Raw genomic sequence first — 27,725 nt, 5'->3', positions numbered from 1 at the left:
TGGTTCAGGCAATAGGTGCCCTACGTCTAGTCTGAGAGATCGATCTTGTATTCCTTGCACCGAAGTGCTTGTAGTAGGGGGTTACAAGCTAGGCGAGAGAGGGAGCTAGTCCCAGGTCTCTGCGTGGAGCGGTGTGGATTGCTTGAGGTGTTGATCTCAGGCAGTAGGGAAGCGTGCGTGTTACAGAGTATTGAGCGTGTGTTCGTCTGAGCGTCTAAGTCTACCTTCTGTCCACGACCCTCTGTCCGTCTATGCGTGTCCCTAGAAATGGCCCCGGTCACTCCCTTTTATAGTTGAAGGGGGGATAGGGGCGGTACATATGTTCGCTATGCGGCGTCCTGTGAGCGAAGGTGGTGTTTCTGAGCCTTGTAGCATGTCACTATGGCGGCATGGTCGACGGAGCGGTCTTTGTCCTTGATGCACTGGAGCGACACGCCGGTCATGCTCGATCTTGTGCAACGTGGGAGCTCTATTGATAGCTTGACGCAGGGCATGGCAGACGATGTGCCGGTTGCTATGTGTCGACAAGGTGAAGAGTCGAGGATCAGTTGGTGCCAAGGCCGAGCCATCGTGGGGGGCTCGGTGGGCGCGAATCTTGAGGCTACCGAGACCCAGAAGTGGATTGCCGAGGCCCGAAGGGAGCAGTTGGTCCTATACACTGATTCCGAGGCTACAGAGACCCGGACTTGACTCCCCACACCGCACTGTCCTTGGAGCAGGGATTAGGTAGCACAGTGCAGTGCGGCGCGTCAGTCGTGGGCACAGTACTGAGCACAGCGCCCGGTAACCCCTACCCCATCCCATCTCAGACGGCATGGTGTTGATGCGACTCTCATTTCATCAGTCGCTCTACTGTGTCAAGCCATCATTCAGCTGACGTCGTGGGAGTGGTTGGTCGCATTAGATGGACGTGACGTTCTGTCAGGAAAATCGGTCGAGGCAGAGGCGACGGGGTTGTTGCCGAGCTGGCCTTGAGCGAGGCAGAGAATCGGCACCTCGTCCAAGGCTTTACGTGCGGGGCCTCGAGCGAGACGGAGAATCGGTTGCCCATCCGAGGCCTTACGTGCGGGGCCTCGAGCGAGACGGAGAATCGGTAGCCTCGGACAAGGTGGGGGTTAGCCAGTAGTTGTCTCTTGGCTTTGATTTGGATAGGGTCTAAGTGATTTTTTTGGCTTTCGCTTAGGGGACCCCTTTTTATGGTACCCGACACTTGAAAATCATATAGACTGATACTTTGTTAGGGCCCGGTTTGGGTGGCTAGGGCATGGACGGCAGTTGCCACTAGTGCTGCGGTAGGGAAGGCATGGCTAGGGCAGGCGCTGGGAGGGAGGGAGGGAGCAATAACTCAGTCTCTAGAGGACTTGCACTCCAAGAAAGAGTCCTTATAGATTTGGACTATTTCTTTGTAAGGAAAACCATCCTATTTCCCAAATCATCTCAATCTGATTTCCTAAATAATTCTCTATTTATTTTTCCTATTTTTATTTTAAAATTCCCTTTTACTCTAGATCCTCCTGGATATCGGGAGATTGAGGGGCGGTGGTGGTCCACCCCCTGGCCATGTGCCCCCCTTGTCGCACATAGGGTGGCCCTTGCACCGACTAGGGGTAGGTCCTAGGCCTCTACTGGCCCGACGTGGGGGGTCTAGATCAGATGATAGAGCTGGAGTGCCCGATCCTTCGGTGAGTGGAGGATAACTATGATTTGGTGGGTGTCGACCCTCGCGATCCGACTACGATGAACAAGTCCGTGGCGCCTTAGCAATCGCTGAACCAACTCTCGATGGTTATTGACCTTGCTGGTGCTAGATCAACCTGATCACGAAGATCAATTCCTGCTGGCAATCGAAGAACAAGCAAGAAATTGAGGCGAGCAACCCTGAACATTACTCGAAGGTGGGGTTCTGAATTACACGAAGACGAAGCTTCAGTAAGTAGCAATGGCTAACTTAAGCAAAACAAAACCCAAGCCAAAGAGGGGGCGCAGCCCCTGGCTAAATAGGGGGAGGAGGGAGGAAGGAGGACACCCAGCCTGGCCACAAGGTAGGGAATAGGTGCCCAAACAGCCACACACCATCTCCTTGATCCCCTTTCCTAAATAGGGGGAGGAGGGAGGAAGGAGGATGCCCAGCCTGCCCACAAGGCAGGGAATAGGCGCCCAAACAGCCACACACCATCTCCTTGATCCCCTTTCCTGATTTAGGTGGCGCAGCACCTTCCTGGTTATTTCTTGACAAAACTAAAAACACATAGGTGGCGCAGCACCTAGACATTATTCTGGGCAGGTTCATCATGAGCATAGATGGCGCATGCACTTAGGAAACTTCTGGTCCTTCATTCTTCAAAATCATCATGAAGTTTAATTCACGTGCACGAGCTCGAGTGAGTGGTCCTAGTGGCGCCTATGCTAGTTCAGTTGGACTAGCCATTCCCGTGTCGGGGTTGATGTCCTCATCATCCTCCCCTTCTTGAATCGAAGTCATCCTCAACGGCAGCTCCTTAGCCTCGCCCGCATATGGTTTCAAATCTACAACATTAAAACTAGAGGAAACACCATAGTCTGCAGGCAGGTCAAGTATATAAGCATTATCATTGATTTTCTTTAACACCTTGAAGGGACCAGTAGCACGGGGCATCAGCTTAGACCTGCGCAAACTAGGAAAGCGATCCTTGCGCAAATGCAACCAAACCAAGTCACCAGGTTCAAAAGTAACAAGTTTACATCCTTTACTACCAACAGCCTGATTTTTAGCATTAGTGTGCGCAATGTTCTGCTGTGTTTGCTCATGGATGTCCAACATTTGTTTAACACATGCAACAGCATCAACATGTGGGGTGTCCAAAGGGTCAAAGGACAACAAGTCAATTGGCGCCCATGGAATGTAACCATAGACAACCTAAAAAGGGCACATTTTCGTGGAGGAATGTGTAGCACGATTGTAAGCAAACTCGACATGGGGCAAACAATCCTCCCAAAGTTTCAGATTCTTGTCTAACACAGCCCTAAGCATGGTAGATAAGGTTCTATTCACAACCTCAGTTTGCCCATCTATTTGTGGGTGACAAGTGGTGCTGAAAAGCAATTTAGTTCCTAGTTTATTCCAAAGAGATCTCCAAAAATGACTTAGGAACTTAGCATCGCGATCTGAGACTATTGTATTTGGAACACCATGTAAACGAATAATCTCACGAAAGAACAACTCAGCAACGTTGCTAGCATCATCAGTTTTATGACATGGTATGAAGTGAGCCATTTTAGAGAATTGATCAACAACCACAAAGATACTATCCCTCCCCTTCTTAGTTCGAGGTAAGCCCAAAACAAAATCCATAGAAATATCTAGCCAAGGAGAAGTAGGGATAGGTAACGGCATATACAAACCGTGGTTGTTCAGGTGTGACTTAGCTTTCTGGCATGTGGTGCAGCGTGCAACAAAATGCTCCACGTCGCGGCACATCTGGGGCCAAAAGAAGTGCGCGGCCAAAATCTCCTGTGTCTTGTAAACGCCAAAGTGTCCCATGAGGCCACCACCATGCGCTTCCTGCAACAGCAAAAGATGAACCGAGCTTGCGGGAATACATAGCTTGTTAGTGCGGAACAAAAACCCATCGGTTACATGGAATTTACCCCATGGTTTACCATCCTTGCAATGCAGCATGATGTCCTTAAAGCCAGGATCATCGGCGTATTGTTCTTTCACAGTTTGTAAACCAAAAATTTTAAAGTCTAACTGGGACAACATGGTGTATCTACGCGACAAAGCATCAGCAATAATGTTGTCTTTCCCGTTCTTGTGTTTGATGATGTAAGGAAAAGACTCTATGAATTCAACCCACTTAGCATGCCGACGGTTCAGATTAGTTTGGCTACGAATATGTTTTAATGCCTCATGATCAGAATGAATTATAAACTCGCGAGGCCAAAGATAGTGCTGCCATGTTTGAAGTGTGTGAACCAAAGCGAAAAGCTCCTTATCATAAGTTGAATAATTCAGACTAGCACCGCTTAATTTTTCGCTAAAGTAAGCAACTGGCTTGCCCTCTTGCAGCAAAACACTGCCTAAGCCAATACCACTAGCATCGCATTCAAGTTCAAACATCTTATTAAAATCAGGTAGCTGTAGTAAGGGGGCATGTGTCAACTTATCTTTTAGAATGGTGAATGCCTCATCCTGTGCTGCACCCCAGGAGAAAGGAACGCCCTTCGTGGTGAGTTCATGCAACGGGGCGGCAATGGAGCTGAAGTCACGCACGAACCGTTGGTAGAAACCTGCAAGCCCAAGAAAACTCTGAATCTGCGTAACCATCGTTGGCATGGGCCAGCTCTGGATGGCGTCAATCTTGCTGCTGTCCACTTCAATGCCCTGTGGAGTAACAACATAGCCAAGAAACGAAACACGTTGTGTGCAGAAGTCGCACTTGTCCAAGTTACCAAACAAACGGGCAGCGCGCAAAGCATCAAAAATAGCATGCAAATGTTCCAAATGCTCTTTCATAGACTTGCTGTAAATTAGAATATCATCAAAATAAACAACCACAAACAATCCTATGAAAGGCCTCAAAACTTCATTCATTAAGCGCATAAATGTGCTGGGAGCATTAGTCAATCCAAACGGCATAACTAACCATTCATATAAGCCAAATTTTGTTTTAAAAGCTGTTTTCCATTCATCCCCAAGTTTCATTCGAATCTGATGGTACCCGCTACGCAAATCTACCTTGGAGAATATAACAGCACCGCTAAGCTCGTCAAGCATATCATCAAGGCGAGGTATAGGATAACGATAACGAATTGTGATATTGTTAATCGCTCGATAATCTACACACATGCGCCAGGTACCATCTTTCTTTGGGACAGGTAGTACAGGAACAGAGCAAGGGCTAAGAGACTCATGAATGTAGCCCTTATCAAGTAGCGCTTGGACTTGGCGCTGAATCTCCTTTGTCTCATCGGGATTGGTATGGTACGGGGCGCGGTTGGGAAGCTGGGCGCCCGGGATGAGGTTGATCTGGTGCTCAATGCCATGAATGGGAGGAAGACCTGGCGGTAAGTCCTTCGGAAACACATCGGCAAAGTCCTACAAAAGCTTAGTAACAGCAGGGGGTATATCCAAAGATGGTGCATCATCGAGTGAAACCAGCACATGAGAACATACAAGCGCATAGCAAGGCATATTAGCAACATGTAGTTCATCAAAATCAGCACGTGTAGCAAGTAAAACAGGAGCATGTAGCTTAATCTCTTTAGACGTGGCTGGTTGTTGTTGGCATTGTTTTAATGCTTTAGTAGCCCGAGCAATGTCATCTTTCACAATCTGTTCAGGGGTCATTGGATGAAGAATAATTTTCTTGCCCTTAAACAGTAATGAATAATGATTTGTGCGACCATGATGTAAACAATCAGTATCATATTGCCAGGGCCTACCAAGCAACAACGAACATGCCTCCATAGGAACAACATCGTAATCAGTATAATTAGAATAAGATCCCATGGAGAAGTGAACACGTACCGAGCGTGTTACCTTGAGTTTGCCACCCTGGTTGAGCCATTGAATGTGGTAGGGATGTGGATGTGGATGCGTTTGGAGAGACAACTTCTCCACCAGATCCGAACTTGCCAAATTGTTGCAACTACCGCCGTCAATGATGATGCGAATGGATCGTTCTTGCACAACGCCTTTGGTGTGGAACAAAGTGTGGCGCTAGTTCTGCTCAGGCTGTGCAACCTATGTACTGAGGACTCGTTGCACAACAAGACTCTCATACTTGTCAGCGTCAGTGGCAGGCACATGTTCTTCCGCATGTCCTGAAACGTCAGCAGCAAGCATAGCATATATAGTTTCATCGGAATCACTAGCAGAAGAATACTCATCATTGTCACGTATAATCAACGTACGCTTGTTGGGGCAGTCTCATATCACATGCCCATAACCTTTGCAACGATGGCATTGAATGTCCTTTGTGCGGCTAGTGGAAGAGGAGGCGCTCTTATTAGCTGAAAGGGCCACTAGAGGTGGAGCTGCTGCCTTGTCACATGACATACTGCTATGTGGGGGCTGAAGGGGTCAAAGTAGTGCGACCTGCAAAAGAGTTAGAATGGGTCCTTGCTCGTTGTCCCTGCACTTCACATTCAGCTTTGCAAGCAAATGCAAACAAAGTAGTAATATCATCATAGTGCTTATAATCAAGAATATCCTGAATTTCACGGTTCAAACCACCACGAAATCGTGCCATCGTAGCATCATTAGTCTCAACTAAACCACAACGAATCTTGCCAGTTTGCAACTCCTGATAATACTCTTCTACAGATTTGGTTCCTTGCTGAAAACGCTGCATTTTGTTAAGCAAGTCTCGTGCATAATAGGAAGGAACAAATCGGTGTCGCATGACAGTTTTTAATTGCTCCCAAGTTGTGGGAATGTTATTAGGGTGTTTGCTGCGATGCTCACGCCACCAAATGGATGCGAAATCTATAAACTCACTAGTAGCAGCCCTAACTTGATATTGTGCAGGAACATCATGACAATGAAATTTCTGATCTACCACAAGTTCCCAATCAAGATACGCACCCGGATCATATTTGCCATTAAATGAAGGAATCGTGAACTTAATCTTAGTAAATGAGTCGTTTCGATTACGTACCACGCGCTCACCACAGCGGTTGCGGTGGCGCCCTCCATGGCGGTCCAGGTCGTCGATCTCGGTATCGCCACCATAATCAAATTCCGCACGTTGATCAGCAAGTTGTTGTACCAACTCATCAAGGCGTGTAGTGAGCGTGGCAAGGCTGGTGGCGTGGGCAGCTTGTGCTTGCTGCATCTCCGTGAGCGTAGCATTTGTGGCCATTTGAGCGTCCTGAAATTGACCCACTTGCTCATTGGCAATCCTAATCTCCTCTGCCAAGCCCTCCACGTGCTCGTTCATCTTGCGATTGAAGTGGTGAATGATGCCTTTAGTGTGTGGGGACTGAGGCATGGCGTCCTGATCAGCTAGCTCCCCTGTCATTGTTAGTGGAAAAACAACGAACACAAAAACAAGTATGTGCCCTAAAGCCTATAGGATATGGTGCTGATCAAGGCACTCAAACTAAAGCTGTTATCAAACTCTTACCCGTTCTTACCAAGCTCGCAGGGGTGACTTGCAACCAGCGCTACAACCTTCCAAAGATTGAATGGAGCGATTGCCAGAGGACACAGAGCTTGATCGCTGTAGAAAATTTGTGGAGTTCTGGGAAGGCTGCACTCAATTGCAAGGGTTAGCACAATCAAACAGCAATGCAAGGTTGAATAATAGTGCTAAACACGTCGCTATGTTGCTGGAAACAAGTGGAAACGTGCAAAGGCAGCAAAGGTGGTGGCGCCCAAGGGGGGAGGCGCCCTGGTGTGTTCCTATCCAGAGAGGAAGACCAGCGCCCAAATCAGGGTGGCTCACAACAGTCGGATTTCTTCTTTCCAAAACTTGACAATCTGAAATAAGGAAGAATACTGCACCAAATCCCAAAACAGGGAAAGGGGATGGCGCCCAACAGGGGAAAAGACCTGCCCCCCAATTGTAATTCTGTTGCCTTGTATGGTGCGGCTTTTCCTTTCCTTCTTTTTCATTTTTTGTTTAATACATTGGCACCTTGCCTTTTTTGTTTTGAATAGATTGGCACCTTGCCTTTTTTTCTTTTCTGGATACTTTCCCTTTGGCGCACAACAAAACTTGCCGTAACCGAACCGAGGCAATCTTTCCAAAATGTGGCAGGGGGGCGCAACAGGGAGGGGAAAAATGGTGAAAAGAGCGGCGTGGTGGTGGTGGACAGAAACAGCGGTGAAAACAACAGCGATGAACACAAAGTGACCAGCAACTATTGACGCGAAAGCACACAAATTCAACAACGCAAATTACTGAATCAAATGTGCAAGGCTCAAAAGGTGCTAGGACAAAGGTCGAACCTGAATGTTGTTTTGGTTTTGTGGACGATAGGATGGTGAACAAACTGCGAAGCTAAAGGATAAACTCGATAAAACTCACCGATCAACCTAAATTTTGATACCACTTGATAGAGCTGGAGTGCCCGATCCTTCGGTGAGTGGAGGATAACTACGATTTGGTGGGTGTCGACCCTCGCGATCCGACTACGACGAACAAGTTCGTGGCGCCTTAGCAATCGTTGAACCAACTCCCGATGGTTATTGACCTTGCTGGTGCTAGATCAACCTGATCACGAAGATCAATTCCTACTGGCAATCGAAGAACAAGCAAGAAATTGAGGCGAGCAACCCTGAACATTACTCGAAGGTGGGGTTCTGAATTACACGAAGACGAAGCTTCGGTAAGTAGCAATGGCTAACTTAAGCAAAACAAAACCCAAGCCAAAGAGGGGGCGCAGCCCCTGGCTAAATAGGGGGAGGAGGGAGGAAGGAGGACGCCCAGCCTGCCCACAAGGCAGGGAATAGGCGCCCAAACAGCCACACACCATCTCCTTGATCCCCTTTCCTAAATAGGGGGAGGAGGGAGGAAGGAGGACGCCCAGCCTGCCCACAAGGCAGGGAATAGGCGCCCAAACAGCCACACACACCATCTCCTTGATCCCCTTTCCTGATTTAGGTGGTGCAGCACCTTCCTGGTTATTTCTTGACAAAACTAAAAACACATAGGTGGCGCAGCACCTAGACATTATTCTGGGCAGGTTCATCATGAGCATAGATGGCGCATGCACTTAGGAAGCTTCTGGTCCTTCATTCTTCAAAATCATCACGAAGTTTAATTCACGTGCACGAGCTCGAGTGAGTGGTCCTAGTGGCGCCTGTGCTGGTTCAGTTGGACTAGCCATTCCCGTGTCGGGGTTGATGTCCTCATCATCGGACATGTGACACGCTTGATGTTATTACACTGATCATGAAAAAGACTTTCACAATATATTCTCATTTTATGGTGATATATGTATCTAGATGTTGCTAGTCCAAAATGTGTTATAAATCCTTGTTTACAATTCCAAACTTGCTATCAAGGCTAGTCAAAAGTAAACATATTAAACAGCGCCGAACAAAATAGTAAAACACGGGCCGCTGAGTAAGCATTCCAAAACATGTGCTAGAATATACCTGGAGCCTTAGGCTCCGTTCGGTTCCAGGGGATTCAAGCCCGGGAACCAAACCTACCGGGAATGACCGTGTAATTTGTATAGCCAGATCTTCACCGGGAACCATTCCTGCTAGAAAAAGTCCTAACCGAACGGGCCCTTAAGGAAAAAGACAGTGCTGGAACTGGTGTATAGAAAAGAAATAAAGTCAAGAGAGGGAGAAAACACGAACCTAGCAAGATAGCGCATTTTCTGGGTGTACTGCAAATATAGATTCTACGGTGGTTAAGTGACAAGCTTTAGGGATGCTTAAACTCTAGCAAACATGATGCACACTAGTACGTTGCGCGCGCCATTGCGCGCGTCGGTTATCCAACCAAAGATGCAGCGCATGACTGAACATGACATGACAAATACTCAGGGTCGTAGCACGAGGATGGTATGTACATATGTGTTTACATAGATGTGATAAGCGCTGTAATGGCCATTATTATCATATTTGTATTTCTCGGTAGCTGGCTGATTGTCCCTCCCACCGGAAAGAGTTTTAACAGTTCCTTCTTCTTGCAATTCCTCTCAAAGTAGAAATCATCCCAAAGCACTCTGAGCCTTGTTTGGAACTTTGGACACATCCCTACATGCAATTTTCACTGTCACATAGTCTAGCCTGAACCTAGTCTTCTCATCGATTTCAATCACTTTTCCAACCAAGTCTTCCAACTTTGCCACTGTCTTGACATACCTCTGATCAACAAGGATACTCCTCATCCTAAATCATGCTTTCTGTAACATACCATTAGCACCGACATTTGGAGTCCAAGGTTCAACTTTCATTTGTGCATCCACATTCCTCATAGCCAGAAACTTAAAGTAGCCCCATTCTTTCACCATCTTAGCATTGGGAAACCTCATAACAAATTTATTTTCCCCAATAGGCCTAGCATTCCATCCTTTTCCCTAGCAACTCTAGGATCAATTGACCCATCAGTATAAAAGAAACTTTTGGTCTTCTACCTCAGCTCAGGACCCATATGCCAAGGCAAACATTTCTTACACTAATAAGCTAAATGACAATGACAATTCAGACCACAAATCCGCAGAGCAACCTTCTACACTCTCTAGTCACATGATTTGTCAGACCACAGATTTCACAAGCAAATCTATTCTGAACAGGATAAGATACAGTTTGAGATTCTAGAACCAGATTACCCTCCGGCTACAAATATGCCTGCACCAATCCAATCATGATTTTAGCTGTTGATGATCGGACACTCCATGAGCATTATATGAGGTTCAGAACGTCTAGGAAAATCCATACTGCCATCACGGCTGTTGCTCCGGCCCAACCCAACACACCACGCGCTGCACCCCCGTCGCACTGGCCGCACGCACGGGGCACGACAGCAGCCAACACAACACACCCCCGTCCTGTTCCTCGGGCCGCAGCCCCCTGCCTGCACCTTCCCTCCTATTTTATAGAAGACGGAGCGCGCAATGGGGGGCCGTGCCGCCCGTGCCGTCCCGGAAAGCTTCCGGTCTGAACGCGAGGACCCAAGCAGTCCGGCGAACGGCGCGCGGGAAACCGCGGCGCGCGCCCGCGCGGGAAGCCGCGGCGACGGAAGCAGGTACGTTTCTCGGGTTTTTTCTTTTTTTCTTATTCTTCTCATTTATTTTCTTTTCTTTCCTTTTCTCGTTTTCTTTTTTCTGTTTCGTGCTTCATTTTATATTTATATTTATTTTTTGTTTTATGTGATTTTTTATCATTTTTAATTTTTAATTTTTGTTTCTTTTATTTCTTTTTTTGTTTTCTTTTATTTTATTTCCTTTTCTCATTATTTTTTATTTTCTTTCTTCATTTTTATTTTTCGTTTCATGTGATTTTTCATTATTCTTTTCATTTTTTATATTTTTATTTAATGTATTTCTTTTTTCTTTTACTATAATTAAATATTATGTTTGTTAAATTTTATTTTATTTTTATATTTTATTCATTTTTGTTTTTCTTTCTTTTTTTTCTTTCCTCTTTTTGTCTTTATGTTTTCTATAGATTTTTTTATTTTCTATTTTTCTATTTTACCTTATTTAATTATTTTTTCCATGTTTAATTTTTTATTTTCTATATTTCATGAGATGATATGTTTATGTAGCATAGATTGATGTTCTATGATCTATTTTGCGATGTTCATGTGGTATATATTGTTATGTTCTATGATGTTTTTTGTGATGTACATGTAGTATGCATGTTATGTTCTATGTTTTTTTTTTGATGTTCATGTGTTATACATGTGATGTTCTGTGATGTGTTTTTGTGATATTCTTGTGGTATACATGTGATGTTCTAGATGTATTTTATGGTGTTCGTATAGTATACATGTGTTATTCACAAAGTATATATATGTTATATTCTATGATGATTTTTGTGATGTTCACTTGGTACACATGTGATTTCTACGATGAATTTAGTGTTGTTTACAAAATATGTGTGCGATGTTCTATGATGCATTTAGTGATGTTCTACGATATATTTAGCGTTGTTCACGTAATACATATAATGTTCTCTAATGTATTTTATGATATTTTATGATATATTTAGTGGTGTTCACTTAGCATATATGTGATGTTCTATATTATATTTTAGAATGTTTAAAAAGTCTCAATGTGATGTTTTTTTAAATTTTTCTCTATTGCTTGTTTTTCCTTATGCTTTGCTCTAGATTTTATTATTTTTTATTTATGTTATATATTTATTTATTTACTATTTATATATTTCATCATTTTTGTTATCATTATTTTTATTTTTATGTATATTATAATACCTATTGTATGAACCTAAAACTAGAATATTGTTCTTCTCAATTGAGAACATTTTTTTACGAAGACGGAATATTGTTATCTGAACCTAGAACATCATCTATGCTCAATAAAAAATATTCTATATTCATAAGATAAATGTTTATTAATAAAATTTTACCTAAATATATTTATGTGGGATCTTGTTTTGAATGATTTATTGCAAGAAAATTGATGGTGTAATCAGAATTTAATTAGGACGTTTGGATCAGTGGTTATGATTTTTTTTTATATAAACACGTATGACGTCACACGCAAATCAAGCGGATAAAAAATCACGCATGCATGCTGGTGGGCTCCGTCCCGCGCGCGTCGCTGGTTGGACGGGAATAATTGAGCGGGAAAGGTGCCGTCCTGCCTGCGTTGCGCTGCCCCGCCCCGCTCCGGCCCTCCCCACCCAACACCGCACAGCTACCGTCCAAACCGCCATGGAGACTTTCCTCTCCCCCTCCCCCTCCCCCTCCTCGCCAGCCCCGCATCTGGCCCGGATTAGCCAACTCCGGCTCCCCTCCACGGATCTCCCCACGCACCGCCCCGCCAGGTATGTCTCTCGTGTTCCCTCGCCTTGACGCTTCTCCCTTCTCGGCCACCCGCTTCGTTGGTTGCCATCAATGGACGCCGCCGATTCGGCTCTCTTTGCTGTTCGGCTCCGCGTCTCGCGATAGACGATGCTACAATCTAGGAGTAGATGGATTAGATGGGGGTCGCGCAATGTTTGGTGGTTCCTGCGATCGTCCGTCGCTGCGGGGAATGTTCCTTCGTTGCTAACGAATTCAGTAGTTGTGGCCGTACGGATAATGCCAATTCAGTAATCGTCTGCCATCTTTAATTGCCTGGTGAACTGGAGACGCGGGTTTAGCGTTAGGAATTATTGGAATCTCACCGCACCTTCCGTCCCCATCTCGGCCCTGGGGCGGGGCAAGAGGGGCAGGCGTCCCAGGCCCATGGAGCCGATGGGATCCTCCCCAGGTATGCCATATGCGTACAGGCATACAGCCCAATAACGCAGACGCAGCAGCGAGCGACTCCCCGTCTCCTCTCCGCCGAGCGTGACTCCTCGTCTTCGTCCTCTACTGTGACTCCTCTCCTCTGCGTCTCTGCGACTGCGAGCAGGCGAGTAGCCGGCGGGCGGCGAGCGGTCGGCCACATCGGGCTCGGGGCCTCTGCAAGTCGGCAGGCAGGCAGAAATCTCCTTCAACGTATCTAATTTGCTTTCCCTTCTTTTGCGCTGTTCTTTTGACACCATCATTGATGACTTTGCATCAGGGATGTTAGAAGAAAATTTTTAGGTAATTTAATATCTATACAAATTATTTCATATGAATATTGCTTTTGCATTCAATTAACGGCTTATTACTAACGTCTCGTATATGTGTGTTTATATACTAGCAGTGAGTAGTATTATCATGTTTATATATAAAAAGGCCCCAAATTTTAGTTTTGTTCTAGGTCCGAAAAAACTTAGGACCGGCATTTTCTGAGAGATTCAGGCTTCATTTGGTCTCGCTGCATTTTGTTCTCTTCCTCCAATCCGAGGCGCAATAGATAAGTTCTCTTTTGCTTAATGCTAAAAGACTGGGGCCATCGGCCCTAAAACTCTAAAACAATAGATAATAATAAGTTCATGTCTGTAGTTACTGCCATTGCTCTACTCTCTACGTAGGTATTCTGTTCGCGGGAATATTTGTTGAAATTTTGGTAGGGACGACCGAAAACAAAGGGAGAACCAGGGGTTGTTGGATTGGGTTAGAGCCTGCGCCATCATATTTTAACTTCCAAAATCCGTTGGGATATGCTTCTTTTTCGGGTCTCTTTGTTTCCTTCCTTTTTTTCTTTTTTTGCTGGAGCCACCGACTTTGATGTCTCACCAAGAGCACAATGTCTTCATTGCATCCCCTTTTCTCTCAACTAGGGGCATCCTTGTGTACTGCCTATGTGCAAGAGCACAATGTCTTCATTGCATCCCCTTTTCTCTCAACTAGGGGCATCCTTGTGTACTGCCTATGTGTTTCAGGTTCTTGATTGTGTTTATGCAATCGGAAGCTTTAGGCCGAGCTGATTAGTTTTGTGTTGTTTCTCATACAGCTGACCTAAGCCAGGCGCAACTGTGAAACAATGGCGACATCCAAGAAGGATCCCTCAATTCCCAGCAGAGGCAGGATGTCACCCAACCTCAGGCCATCCAGCAGTGAGTCTTCTGGGTATGGATATGGTGCTAGGCGGGCGCGGTCTGTCCCGAGCTCCCCGGACCGCAAATTCGGCTCATCATCGCCGTCTGTGGCTGCCTCTGCCTCCACAGATGTGCAGCGTCCATCATTGTCCAGCGCTGGTCGGTCCATCTCATCGCGGACCATGGGCTCATCCATCCATGGCACCAAGGCCCAGCCATTCCCAGGTGCAGCTTCAAAACCCACACTGGCGAGGGCGAAATCTGACAAGGTCAGCACCACCTCGCAGCGGCCTCCGGTGCTTGCTGTGCCGCCAAGCAACTCCTTTAAGGACATGACCAAGATGGCAGCTAAGGCATCGCCATCCACCTTGCTGAGGAGTAAGCCATCTCCAAGGCCTAGTGCTGACAGTTGCAAGGCGGCAGCATCACCTAAACCTAGCAACCAGAGGGTCTTGTTGCCAGGTGCTTCTCGAGGAGAAAAAGTGCAGCCACTGTCTACCGCACACTCACCTGGTGCAGCTGCAAGAAAAAGATTGGATACTGTTAATGCTGCTACTACCACCTCAAAGGCTAAAAGTGTTTCTCAGCAGGCAATGGGAGCATCTGCAACCAGGAAGGACAAACATAAGGACCCATCAATGCAGATTAAGGGAACAGAGTGCATAAACACCACCCTGTCCATAGAAGAGCACTTGCACAAGGAGGTCTCTGATCCAGTCGATCTGAGATCCATGGAGATGACTGTACCTGATCAGCATGAGCCATCTTCCAATCAACCAGAACAAGTATTCAAAGATGATGAGGAATCCAAGGGACATTTCTCTGAAGACAAAGTAGATGCAGGAGCTAATGAGATTCATAATGGAGGGCAAGATGTCAATGGTAGCGTCAAGACTATATATGAATGTGGGATTGTTGAGAAGGAGGAGGCTGACCGGAGTGTGGATAAGGCAGTGCCAAGGACTGAAGTTGCTCAGGTGTGGAGGAAGGATGATCCAAGGGGCAATGACGTGATTGAGGAAACCAAAAGCAAGCTCCTAGAGGAGAGGAAGAGCCGGGTGAAGGCCTTGGTGGGGGCCTTTGAAACTGTATTGTCGTTCAAGGAGTAGTGCTCAACCTCGTCTTCAGATCTGTTGTGCCCATCTCAATATTGAGTACATCCTGTCATGAATATATATGTGATCATGAGGAGCTGGGTGTTTATACGATGACTTCCTTGGTTCGTCGTACTCAATATCATATTTCTTTTTTCTGAATCATCGTTGCATTCGATGTGGATTTTTCTATTTGTTGCTGTTTATTGATGTAGAGATAAATTAAATTCTGGTGCTTATGGAGAGAACATTTGGATTCTGTGAGGAATATTCATACTTGCAGTTTTTTATATCTTTCAAAATGTGCTCTATAATTTGGTCAGGTCATTACTTTATGATTGCAGAAAGCTGATACATGTCAAAGATGGGAGGGTTCCCTTTATATCCTGTAAAATAAAATTTTTGTATGGACCGTCATGGAGAAGCTTTAGTTGCCACTGCTCTTCAATCTTCGACAGACAATGGACGATCAAACGAAGAAGATGACCGTTTTCATCTTGAATGTACTCTTTTTAGAGGTTATTTTGTGTCATGTCATCCTTTTGTACAAGCTATTGTTTTCCTTAATATATATTAGATATGAGACACTCTTCTCAAAAGAAAGAAAGAAAGTGATTATGCTTGAGGATGTTAAATTGTGTCTATTTTCTAGAAACTGATGATGCTTGCCATGGTACATATTCCTTATGTAGATAATAAATTAAAGTAAAATAAAATAATGCCTAAAACTGTATAGTGCAATAGCTCTATATGAAAAAAGAGAGTAAATTTTATTGGTAGTCCTTGAACTTCCACATCTTGGGGTTAGGCGCTGATGAGCATATTGAACTATCCATGTGGCTGAGAACCCTCACAACCTAGACACAACGACACAATTATCAGGGACGTGCTCTACCACTAAGCTAATAGCCCGTCGCGCAGGCCTCCCCGGCTATGCCAAAAACGAGAAAAACTTCATCCCTTTTCTTTTAACATCCGCATGCCGCCACACAGGGAACATGGGGACGACAGAAAGGTCTCGAGTTCTCGTACAGGTTCAGTACTTCAAATTACAAATTTGATTCCTTCAACTTGCCATTAGTTCTCCAGGTCCTTGTACTTGCAATGTACACACTAGACTCCCTAAGCTTGCAAATACACGCCCTGTTCGCTTGGCTTATAAGCCGTACTTTTTTAACCAATGAACAATATTTTTTTCTCACAACAAATCAACCAACAATACTTTCAGTCATTGCTTATCAGCCAAGCTAACAGGGCAATAGATATTGGTGCCTGTAGTTATAAATTGCACACTCCGCTCCCTAAATATGTATTATTATATTATCACAGCCCACCCTAGCCTCTCTCCCCTACATTGCATTACACATGCCTGCCACACCTACACGGTCGTTGTGCTACACCGCGCTCGTCCACCCATACTGGTGCAGCAACCAAGGTGGATACATGTGGTGGAGGTTCAGGCAGGATGTGTGGACCTAACTTTCTAGGACCTGTTGTACGTGTTGCCTGGCCGCTGTGATTGCCCTGCTGCATGTCCTGGCCGAGGCTCCTCCGCCATGGCCCTTGAAAGGACCTGTGGAGGGCTAGAGGGGGGTTGAATAGTGAAAAGAGTCAAACATAGGGGTATGTTAAGTCCTCGGGAGAAGTTCTCGACCGGCAGATCCCCCGACCGGCCTTGCAAGGTCAGTCGAGGGCTCGGGAGCTATACTCATCAGGGAAGAATTCAAGGAGTTGTGCAAGAGACAGAAGGCTCTTGAGAAAACCTTATGAGTATTTGGCTACTCGTGAGGCTCTAATTGAAACTCATGAGAAGTTCAAGGAAGCTCACTCCTCTCTTTTGCTCAAAGAAAGGAGCCTATAGAAATAGCCAATGTACGAGTGACTTGTGATATTCGTGATGAATCGTTCTATACTCTTATTGTTGTTGCAGCCACTAACCCCTCTTTGTAGCACAAGCACTTCTCCCTTGAGTCATGGTTTCACTTGTGACTCCACCCTCATTGTTGAGAATGAGACACCAAAGGAGGTTAATGAACTCACCTATGCGCTTCGAAAGGCATATGGTGGAGATGCGCACTTGCTCAAGTTTCTAAGTAGCAAAAGGTTCTCTCATAACAAAGAGGGCTTAGGCTATGTCCCAAAGAGTGGCTAAAAGGCTTTTGCCTCTCTCACGAATCATTTTGTGAGGGGTAATGGGACCTTTTCAACAAGTGCAAGCAAGTGAGACATTTTGGAGAAGAATTGCAAGAACAAGAACACTACCATATCCTCTATTAAGTTTGATTCTTGCCATTTACTTTCCAAGGATGCTAATGGTGTTCATGATAAGTTCAAGGGTGCTAATGGTGTCCATGATAAGTTCGTTGGTGCACCCATTGTGGGCTCAATGAAGAAGGGTATTTGGGTGCCTAATAGCTTAGTCACAAACCTTGGAGGACCCAAGCAAGTTTGGGTATGTAAAAGGAATTAATCTCTTCTTGTAGGTAAATTACAAGGCTGAAGGAAGGCAATGTGTGCTTGATAGTGGGTGTACTCAACATATGACCAAATATTAAAGGATGTTCAACTCAATTGATACAAGTGGCAAAGATGACTATGAGAGGATTATATTCGGTGATAATGGCAAGGGAAAGGTCAAAGGTCTTGGAAAGATTGTGGTCTCAAATGACATGTCCATTTCAAATGTGTTGCTAGTTGAAAATCTCAACTTAAATCTCTTATCGGTGGCACAACTTTGTGATTTGAGTTTCAAATACATCTTTGGAGTTGATGATGTGGAAATTGTTAGTGTGGATAGATCAAATCTCATATAGGCTTTAGATATCTGTCCATTGCACTTTTTGTAGCGGTTGTGGCTTGGTCAATCCTACTACTCTCTCCGTCCAAAAAGAATACAATTCTAGGTTTTGAGTAAATCAAACTTTTGTAAATTAGACCAAGTTTGTAGAAAAAATATCAATAGTTATGTCTTCAATTAGATTTACTATGAAAATATATTCTATAATCAATCTAATCATATTTATTCGGTATTATAATTTTTTGTCTAGATTTAGTCAAACTTAAAATTGTTTGACTTCTCAGGAGGTGAGAATTGCTTTTCTTATAAATGAAGGTAGTATTATATCTTAAATAGGATTTGTGCTCGACCACTGGGTCAGTAAGACCTGACGTGTAACTCCTCTTGCAATCGCTCCTCTTCTCTATGCCTAGCCTTCGTATCCGAATCAGCCAAAATTAAAGTGCCTGAAGAGTTCAAGAATAGAACTTCGATATTTTCATTACAAAATTATTTATATACAAGTATTGCACTAACACCTAAAGTTTTCCAACCTGGCCTAGTTACACAATCTTGAAACTTTTGTGACTTAAGCCAACTAACAATGACCATTGTGTTCTACATTCTCCAAATTACACCGTGTTCTGTTTGTAGTAGATATCGACCTCTTCTATTTTCTCAATCTCAGATAGATGTCTATGCGACATATGGGGGCTGATTGGTTGCCTGGATCTAGGCGAACCAGGCTCACCGGGTGCAACCTCCTTGTGATTGGATTCCTGCACTAGCCTTTGGGCCAGGGCCGCATGATGCAAATTCGCTGCCCCAGCCTGGCTCTAGCAGTGTGGAAAAAATATGTTCCTCCGACAGCTTGGCTCACGCGGTGCACGGAGCGAACTAGCGGAAGCAGCGCGTCGTGACTCTCTGAGGCATGGAAGGCTTTAGACTTCTTGCATGCGACTAACCAAACAAAAGCTCTGCACAGCCAAGCTATGCACAGCAGACAACCAAACGGAGCCCCGTGCATGTGCTCGGCCTAGCCACTGGGAGCATGGATTCTCTGGTATGAGCCTGGCTCATCCAATCAAGAAAACAATCAGGCCCATAGTGGACGAGAAATGCTTGATTATTTAGAGAAGTCCAAATAAAATGAAGAAACACTTCGAATTTAAGAACTGGTCATAAAATGCGGCAGATTTAAAAATTGCTACATGCAGAAGATAGTAATTCGTAGATCAACGGCATGCTACCACCTTTCTGCACGTTCGTTTAACTTAGAAAAAGGCAAAAAGGAGAAAAAGAAATGGCGCTAAACAATTTCGCATAGTTTGTCAGCAGGAGATTTGAAACGAGATGCAGCCGTGCCAATCTGGCATCTGAACTCTAGGAGTCGAAAGAAAAACAATACAAGCCATGTTCGCTTCTTTTATAATCCGTACTTTTCAGCGAAACAGTGTTTTTCTCTCACAACAAATCAGCCAGAACAATGTTTCGTCTTTGCTTACATTGCGTTGTGCAGTGACTCATTATCCAAAAGTAATTACATTAGTTTATAAGTACTTTCTTGATTTACTTGAGAGCCCGACTGAATTTTTTTTTGAGAAATACATATACTTGTTTCTCATTTGTTCCATCCAAGTTCTCCTAATGGTGTTTTGTTATCCTCGTGGTCGTGGCAAAACTGGATACTTCTGTAGTTTCCTATTTTCTATGTTTTTACGTGAAAATGACTAATTTCTGTAAAATTTTTGTACAATTCCTGCAAAATTCTTATGTTCCAAGGAGACCCTAAACCATGCAATTCCTATGGATAAACACCGAGCAGCGCAAGTTTCAATGTATAGGGTGAAACCGCGCAACAATATAGGACCTGTTGATACAAAGACTAATTGACAGCTAGCTATAGAGACAAAATTAGCTCTAGTCCATCCAAACACAAGGGCTAATTGATGGTCTATTTTTTTAGCCAAATCTTCAACTAGTTTTACCAACTAGCTAGCCAACCATATATAATTCAGACCATCTGTCTAAAGATCGTCGTATACATCTAGAAAGCCATATGCTTTGAAAGAAGCTTGTACAGTTTGGGAAATGGTTCTTTGATAAAAAAGAAGAATCTACTTCAACCTATATGCCCTTAGGCACTACTAACTAGTCATATGTATCCAAACATGCTCAGTCAAACCACGCAGCAATATATTTATGCCAGCAGTCACCTTAATGGAACCGTGGTAGCATATGTTTATGCGTTAGAACCAAACAATGGATGCCGATACTATTACTATGATAACTTCGTTGCATTACAATGTAAGTAGTCAGAAAGAATTGAGATGTGTCATCATAGAACTTGTTTATACAAAGATAATACAGGATAAAATATATTTGCAAAATTTGGGAACTCAAACATGAAACCAACACTATGTATGAGTGATTTACACATCGATTTGCTCGTACAAATCTATCGGTGCTTACACAGTAACCAACATGGATAAACCAGTGGAGTGGTTTGTCGCATTATTGCACTTCTGTAAGGAGAGTGTGCCTGGGGACGCAACACTGAGCGTGCCAGTAAACCATGATTATGAACTGCATGACCCAAAATAAGATTTTCCACTATTTGTCAGTTCAGGGAACCGAATATACCAAAACCTATACTTCTGCCATAAGATAATGAGCCTACCAAATGGTTTGCCAACACTGGCAAACAGCACGAAGAAACAGCCACCAGGCTTTGTTTCACACTATCCTATCTTCGTATCAATTGCAGAGGTCAGTGCAGCAGAGGAAAGCTTTGGGGGGCGTGACTCCCAATCCTGGACATAACCCATTTACAGATTGCTATCATCAGCATATAATGCTTGAAGCTTGAAAGAAAATTGAGAAACATATAAAACTTCACGAGTAATGTTCTTCACCAAATGTCAGTCAATAATAACACAGATGTTTATCCGTGTATATATTGTACAAAACATGAATCAAGCTAAGGGCATCAATACAAAGACTCAAACATTGCATACCTTGTACACATCGTCTGTTTATCAATAAGTGGGCTTTAAAAAAATGATGCACAAAAAAATTGGTCCAATCTCTTGGGTACATTTACTCAAGGGGTAATACTCTAAACATCAATACTGGCACTCACTTCATCCACAGAAAAGAGAATAATCCCTCTAAACATGAAAACAAAAACTTTACTAACTCCCTGCTTAATTTTTTTTCTCGAACAACGCATGAGAGACGCATGACATTTCATTAAGAGCAAGGTCAATAATAGAGTCAAGTGCTGGGCTATAAGTCAAGTTATAATAGCAAAGTTATACATTAGTTGTTCCTATTTGTCTACAAAAAGTTTTTTCTTTTATTATTATGTGGCACAATATCTCAAATTCTCTTTTCTATGTCTCCTCAATACACTTGCTACTTGGGCCCACTATTGCATAATCTCCCGTGCCCAGCTTGTCGCTTGCATAAGAGCTAAGCTCTCTTCTCTTCTCTTCTCTTCTCCATATCAGCATTAGCTTGGCTATAATATCATTATTGTACTTGCTCTAAGAAAGGAAATCGTACAAACAGGATGGCTAGAGCAAACCTTCTCAATACACCCCCACTCACACGAAACCATAGCCTCTTGTTTTATTAGTCTATCATTAAAACCAAACCATGTGCATATCATCAAGATACAGAATGTTCAGGATTGCTGTGCTGTGCATAACACCTCGGAGAGTAATTCAATAACAATAAATCAAGGAACTAAGCAATTAAAAATTAAATGTCAGTCACTCTTGTTTGGTCGGCAGTAATAATCAGACAACCAATGCCTCACTAGAATTGTTGTACAACAGATTTGTCATGCGCTCAGTAGCCATATGAGAATATTCATGCGTAAACAGTAGTAACACTGACAATTGGCACAATGGCAAGGCTTAATGAGGCTTATCATTTCAAAATCTATGAGACTGTATGGTATCTACTCTATTAGTTGGGAATGAATTATTTACATCAACTAACTATAACTATTAGTAGAGTCATGTACATGGAAATCGTGTTGCAATCATTCCAAATAGATCTTCTCCCTCCCTAGATCTATTCCCTATGTCTACCAAAAGATCGTTACAGAAGCATTATGAAATTCAAACTTACAATTTAATAATGCAGTTTTCCTGCATCTCTTATCTGCATATAAGAGATTGAAAACCTGCTCAGATGATCATGCATATAGCATACCTCTGTAAGATACTGGCCTCACGTTTTCTAAGCAGTAAGCAACAGTGGTATATTAAGATTTACCCACTCAACCTGGAGTCCTTGACAACAAGCCATCCAGACCACAAGGTGTATCACATGGTGAAAAGATCCCCAAATGCATTGTACCATGCCAGAGTTTCAGCGAGTTATGCAGTTGTAACCTACTCTGTATTTTTTATTTGTAGATTTTGTGAACATATTCACAAGGAGGTAACTACCAAGTAGACTAAATACTGATAGAAGAACTTTACAAAAGTGTATAGCTAGTTCACTATTGCATAATTCATAATGGGTATGAAACTTCTTCTCTCTTATAGACATGACCCAATATGAGATTTAAGAAATGATCTCTAGCATGGTTTCAAAGGTAACTCAAGGCCAGCGGCGGATCCAGGAAATATTTTAGGGGGGACTGAACAACACTGCTGCTCGATATTAAGTCTCAACCTCCCCTACACTATAGAACTTTGCCTAAAAATTCATAGGGGCTCTACAGTAATTTGCACTGCTTCGGTTTGGGTAGGGGGGGCTTGAGCCCCCCCCCCCCCCCCCCCCGCCCCACTGCTGGATCCGCCCCTGCCCAAGGCGTACACCTTATCACCTAGGCGACAAGGCATAACTAGACACCCAAGATGAGCTGCACCTGCCTGGACACATAGGTGCCTAAGCGACGCCTTTGAAACAGAGATATTTAGACTGAAGAAACATAAGCCTAGGTGTCCAGGCGACACCTTTGAAACAGAGATCTTTAGACTGAAGAAACAAATGCCTAATAGATAGAACATATAGAAAAAGAAACCTTCCAAACTAACAACAGAACTGTTCTTATCTCTAGTTTTCAACTTACAAGGTGCTAGTGGGTTTTGCACAAACAGTGTGGGTGATATAATGAACCATGAATAGTTGTGTAGATAATGCAATTGTATCACATGACAGTATTAGGCCTCTAATCCATAAGCCTGCATAAAAGTACATCTACCAACATGCGCATTCCACCCCGAATGTGTTCAGATTGAGATAGTAGATTGCATTGATAAATGGGGTTTGCACTGTCATTTATTATAGCGGAATAACAAAGTTATTCAGATTGAGATACTAGATTCTCCCTACCTCCTGTGCCCCCACCCCCCCCTACCCCTGCTGCCCAGGCTGCTAGCCTCCTGCCGCACGGGCACCACGGGCCACCGCCGTGTCCCCATCCCTTGCCCTCCAACCTCCTTCCACTACAATCTACGCTTCCCACCCAATACCAATCTAAGCCCATCACAAAGACATATATAGTTTATCATTATTTTACATTTAGCTATTCATACCAATATTACGCACTTGTCCAGTGGATCCCTTCTGTCCACAGAAAAGTTTACCCTATCTATAGCAACCAAATCCACAAAAGATGTTCACTCATATGCTTTATTAATGATAGGTAAAGTTCTGAAAACAGGATCTCTTAACCTTACTAAACCTCTTCAAAACTTGACTAGGATGAAATTTCTAGGGAACTTGGATAAAACCTCTCTGAAACAGGTGCTGCCTGCTTAGATCCCATTGGTTAGCAGTGCTACTAAAGAATAAAGGCTAATTAAGCACATATTCATTCATCCTAGTAAGGAACAATATATTCATTCAAACTGCAAATGATGTAAGACACATGCCAGTACGGTAACATTTAAAACTCAAGGGAAAGAAGAAAGTGTATTTGATACCATAGTACTGCTTTGTCTCAGCGACAGCAGATGACTACATGGAAATCGTGTGCCAAGTACCACAATACGAACAATGGAGTGTTATTGGCATGATTGGGGCCAAGAGCTCAACAGAAGTTACTATCTTACAAAAGGTTGTCTTTGAGAAACAACTTTTATATTTTAATAGTTGGGCATGACTGGTGTCAGTTTAGTCCTTGTTTCCACAAGTTCTGATGAAAATATGCTCATACATCAACACTACAAGTGTTCTCAACATATGCCTTATAAATAGTTTCTATTTCTTGTGACATTGAAACAAAATTGAGTGCAAATAAATAACTAGCAACAGCTGTATCTATGCTACAAATGTAAAAGTTGAAATGCACAAGCACATATTAGTTGTGATAAACTTACAGATCAAATCTGTGATATGGCTCCTCAATTTGTTTGGAGTCCAGCAACATAGTTATCTCTGAAGTCCTTTTGCCATAGTGGTCCTTAGGTGCACGAAATGAATGAGTTCATACTGCACCCAGCAGATATGCAGATATTTGTTTATTCTGGAAGATTGCACCGCAGATGAGATGAAAAACAATCAGGGTACTGCACAGAATGCACCTGCCTTCACCACCACCCATCAGTAAAATTTTGGCCTGATTACAACAGCCATGAAACAAGACAGACCATCAAGATCATAGGATCTTGTGACAAGATGAATACAACTAGCTCCATCCTACTAGTCATATGAATTGATCTTTTCAAGTAGCAGTGATGCATTAATCCCAAGCAAACAAGGGTTTAACTCTATTACTGTCTTTAAGTCCTGCATGGAGATGGAATTTGTCTCTGGAGGTATAATAGAACTCTGCCCAGAAACATGGGTATGTACTGATACACCATTTATTAGCTTTCGGCACAGCTGCTGTTTCAATGCCTCATGTCTTAGTTTGCCATGTTGAGACCTTGATCTAACTAATTCAACACAAGATCCAATCAACTGCTTCACGAAAACATCAATGCCGTTATTCAACAAATTGGCACACTCTATCGAGACCCCTTCCAACCCAGATGTTCCTGCCATTTTGTCCATCCTCTTCTTCACTGACGAAGTCTCACAGAGTTCACCAACTTCAATACAAGTGTCAGAGGTATCCTTTGAACTCACAGAAGCAAGGGGTAAAGGTATTTGGGCCACACCAAAACTGCCAGGACGTAACTGAATGCCAAGTGGTGCTTGCACTGGACCTTGGAATTGGTGTATAATTTCTTGTCCCAGGTTTTCTCTTGAAGCCATAGCAGACCCATTGCTGTACAGAGAATTATGTAAACTGAATGGTTCCTTCTCCACACACGGTCGCTTGATAAGTGGCTCCAAATGGTCACTTTTTTGAAATTGTGTACATCTCTTCGGATCACTCAAATGATGAACACCATTCTCCAGCATAATAGTCTCACAATGATCCAGTGATGACTTTTGGGTCAGTACATTTCCCCGTCTGCTTAATGGTTTGTTCTCTTTGACATTTAGGTTCAACACGCCGCCATTGTCCCAGACAGGAGGAACAATTGCATGGACAGAAGTGGTGGCACCTCTGACCAGCTTAGGATCATTAATTACAGGTGGGCCACAAACTCGACTGGCATTATGTAGAATGGAACGGATAAGGTGGTTGTGCAATGGGACGTTTTCACGGCCAAGTGCCACAAGACAGAGCTTCTCGAATTCATTCTTGCTCAGTCTTGAAGATAAGAACCTTTCCAGGTGCTGAAAGTATTTCCTTGCTCGTTCAGGCCCAATCCTCTTAAAAATCTTGGACTTGATCTCACGAACATCAATACGAGTACTCTGGCCTACTGCAGGAGATGGTAATGGTTGAAGGCTTGGTGTGGGTTGTACTGATGGTGGTGTAGAGGACGGCATTTCTCAGGAAAGGAATTCCATATATCTACAACTGAACTGCAAAGTAGAATACCACAAAGAACTCTGAATCCGATACTACACTGCCAATCGCTTGAAATCACTGCAATGACAAATATCTCAATCAAAAACATATAACAAAAGCATGGAAAAACATGCCGCCAGTAGACAATGGCAGTTAATCAGTATCTCCAACAATATAATACTAAAGATGTGTTTGGTATAGATTTGGTGGACGGGATTGGGATTGAGATATGAGGTGACTGGGATAAAAAAAACTTTAATGAAAGCAATCAGAAATTAGGATTAGTCTACCCCATATGTCATGCATACACCAAAGATGCATTAGCCCATAATGATACAAACTCTTGCAATCCAATACAGGCCAGCATAGCTTGAACAAATGTAGGAATGGAATCAAACTCATGTTGAAAATGAACCGCAAACAAAGGAACTCACACTACTAATTCCACTAAAAATGGCATGCTCAGGTCAACTCTAAACTAAAAGAAGAGCAATTCTGAAACTGAAACTAAACAGAACAAAAAAAAGGGGGCATGTCTCCCTGATGTGACCAAGCTACCTTTATTCACAACAGCACAAAATTCAAACTGATGTTTTCTGTGATAAACAGAAGTAACTATGGCATAACAAAGAACACTCCAATCCAGAGTCTACAAACTAAAAAGTCTATGACCACCTGCTGCCAGAAGCAAGCTTCAATAAGCCTGGTCCTGTATCATCTGACTTCGAAGGACAAAAAAACATTTCCAAATATCCACCAAACAGAGAACCCAAATCGCAAGCTCCAGAGTGACCAAATTTTGGACAGATACTGTTGAAATGTTCAGATCATATATGTAGTTCCACAAACCCAAGGTTTGCTGATCAAATCCACAACACCTCAATCAAAGAGACCATATAGCTAGGGTTTCGCACGAAATTCAAACTTTCAAGCTACAACCCGTGCGCATAGCAAGAAGACATCGACCAACAAGCTTACACGGCAATACCAAACCCTGACACGACACGGGTGTAGAGCTCAAACTCCCCAATCCCCAGCTCGCCTTCTCTAATCCAATCCGGGTTACCCCAATTCCGACCCCAAAGCGAAGTTTCCGCACCCGAATTCTAGCTCCCCGGCGCCCAAATACTGAGTCCGAGGCCGCGCTGGCAAGTGGCGCGGCCGCCATTGGCCGCCGGTCCGCCATTGCCGGCCGCGGCCGCGCCGCGCGTGGGGTTGGATCGAGGCGGGGGGATTGGAACGGGGCGCAGAGCTCTCACCTTTGCTTCTGCTGCGCGCGCGCAGGCGCGGGCGAGGCCGTGGGTGGCAGGAGCGATCGGGAGCTGCTCTCGTCGGGCTCCACGGGCTGCGGCAGCTGTCGCCGCGATGTCGCCGAGGCGTGCTCTCACGGAAGGCTTCGTTAGCAGGAGGGGACAAGGGCTGGGGTGCTTCGCGACGGCGCCCGGCGCCGGCGGCTGCTGGCCTGATGCTGCGACGGAGGAGGTGGTGGTGCGAGGTTGCTGGCTGCAGTTGGGTTGGGCTTGGTGTTGGTGCTGCGGCCGTTCTCCGTTCCGTCTCGGTCTCGATGTTGTTGTACCTGTCTCTCTGACTCGCCCCTCCCCTCTTCCTCACTTGATGGCTGCAGTCTCCTTTCACAGATTTTTTTTTCTGTCATTTTTGTTTTTTTTTCTTTTCATTTTGGATTTGCTAGCTCTAATACTTGTCGACTAGGTACAGCAAACGAATTCTATAACACATCTGATCTGTCCCGTTACATTTCCGATCAAATGGTGCGCCCGTAACGTCATGGTTAAGACAGTGATACAAGTTCAACTCGACTTCTAATTAAAACTGGCAATAGATACCTGAAACCCAAGTACCCAACGGGTTTTATCCGATGAAGAGACGGGTATGGAA

The 27,725-nt window shown here is 44.0% G+C and overlaps 2 protein-coding genes across 6 annotated transcripts; one reads left to right on the top strand and one right to left on the bottom strand.

The window, feature by feature from the left end:
- The first annotated feature begins 12,313 nt into the window (after positions 1-12,313).
- On the top strand, positions 12,314-15,798 carry LOC136492982 (histone-lysine N-methyltransferase, H3 lysine-9 specific-like). 4 transcript variants are annotated; one of them, XM_066489002.1, is made up of 2 exons: positions 12,314-12,457; positions 14,002-15,342. In XM_066489002.1, the coding sequence occupies exon 2, from the start codon at positions 14,032-14,034 to the stop codon at positions 15,193-15,195; it is 1,164 nt and encodes a 387-aa protein (XP_066345099.1). In that variant the 5' UTR covers positions 12,314-12,457; positions 14,002-14,031; the 3' UTR covers positions 15,196-15,342. The 4 variants fall into 4 exon arrangements, 3 of the variants coding, with proteins under 3 accessions (XP_066345099.1, XP_066345100.1, XP_066345102.1); XR_010768278.1 differs by lacking the exon at positions 14,002-15,342 and adding an exon at positions 15,525-15,798 and having other exon boundaries at positions 12,385-12,457; XM_066489003.1 differs by lacking the exon at positions 12,314-12,457 and adding an exon at positions 12,467-13,093.
- A 4,431-nt stretch (positions 15,799-20,229) lies between these two features.
- On the bottom strand, positions 20,230-27,401 carry LOC136494619 (uncharacterized). Of its 2 annotated transcripts, XR_010768639.1 has the most exons (4): positions 27,089-27,401; positions 24,301-25,907; positions 20,637-20,769; positions 20,230-20,542 (listed from the first exon to the last, which is right to left on the bottom strand). XR_010768639.1 is itself a non-coding variant. In XM_066490797.1 (2 exons), the coding sequence occupies exon 2, from the start codon at positions 25,805-25,807 to the stop codon at positions 24,623-24,625; it is 1,185 nt and encodes a 394-aa protein (XP_066346894.1). In that variant the 5' UTR covers positions 25,808-25,907; positions 27,089-27,401; the 3' UTR covers positions 23,352-24,622. The 2 variants fall into 2 exon arrangements, 1 of the variants encoding a protein (XP_066346894.1); XM_066490797.1 differs by lacking the exons at positions 20,230-20,542; positions 20,637-20,769 and having other exon boundaries at positions 23,352-25,907.
- Positions 27,402-27,725: the final 324 nt, after the last annotated feature.

Source organism: Miscanthus floridulus, chromosome 11 (assembly GCF_019320115.1).
Source record: "Miscanthus floridulus cultivar M001 chromosome 11, ASM1932011v1, whole genome shotgun sequence".
Lineage (NCBI taxonomy): Eukaryota > Viridiplantae > Streptophyta > Magnoliopsida > Poales > Poaceae > Miscanthus > Miscanthus floridulus.
The sequence above is the reverse complement of the archived record's forward strand: the minus strand, read 5'-3'. Positions and strand labels throughout refer to the sequence as shown.

What these genes read in the sequence shown, in the direction of transcription:
- LOC136494619 (XM_066490797.1), bottom strand. Translation starts at nt 25,807, where the DNA reads ATGCCGTCCTCTACACCACCATCAGTACAACCCACACCAAGCCTTCAA.
- LOC136492982 (XM_066489002.1), top strand. Translation starts at nt 14,032, where the DNA reads ATGGCGACATCCAAGAAGGATCCCTCAATTCCCAGCAGAGGCAGGATG.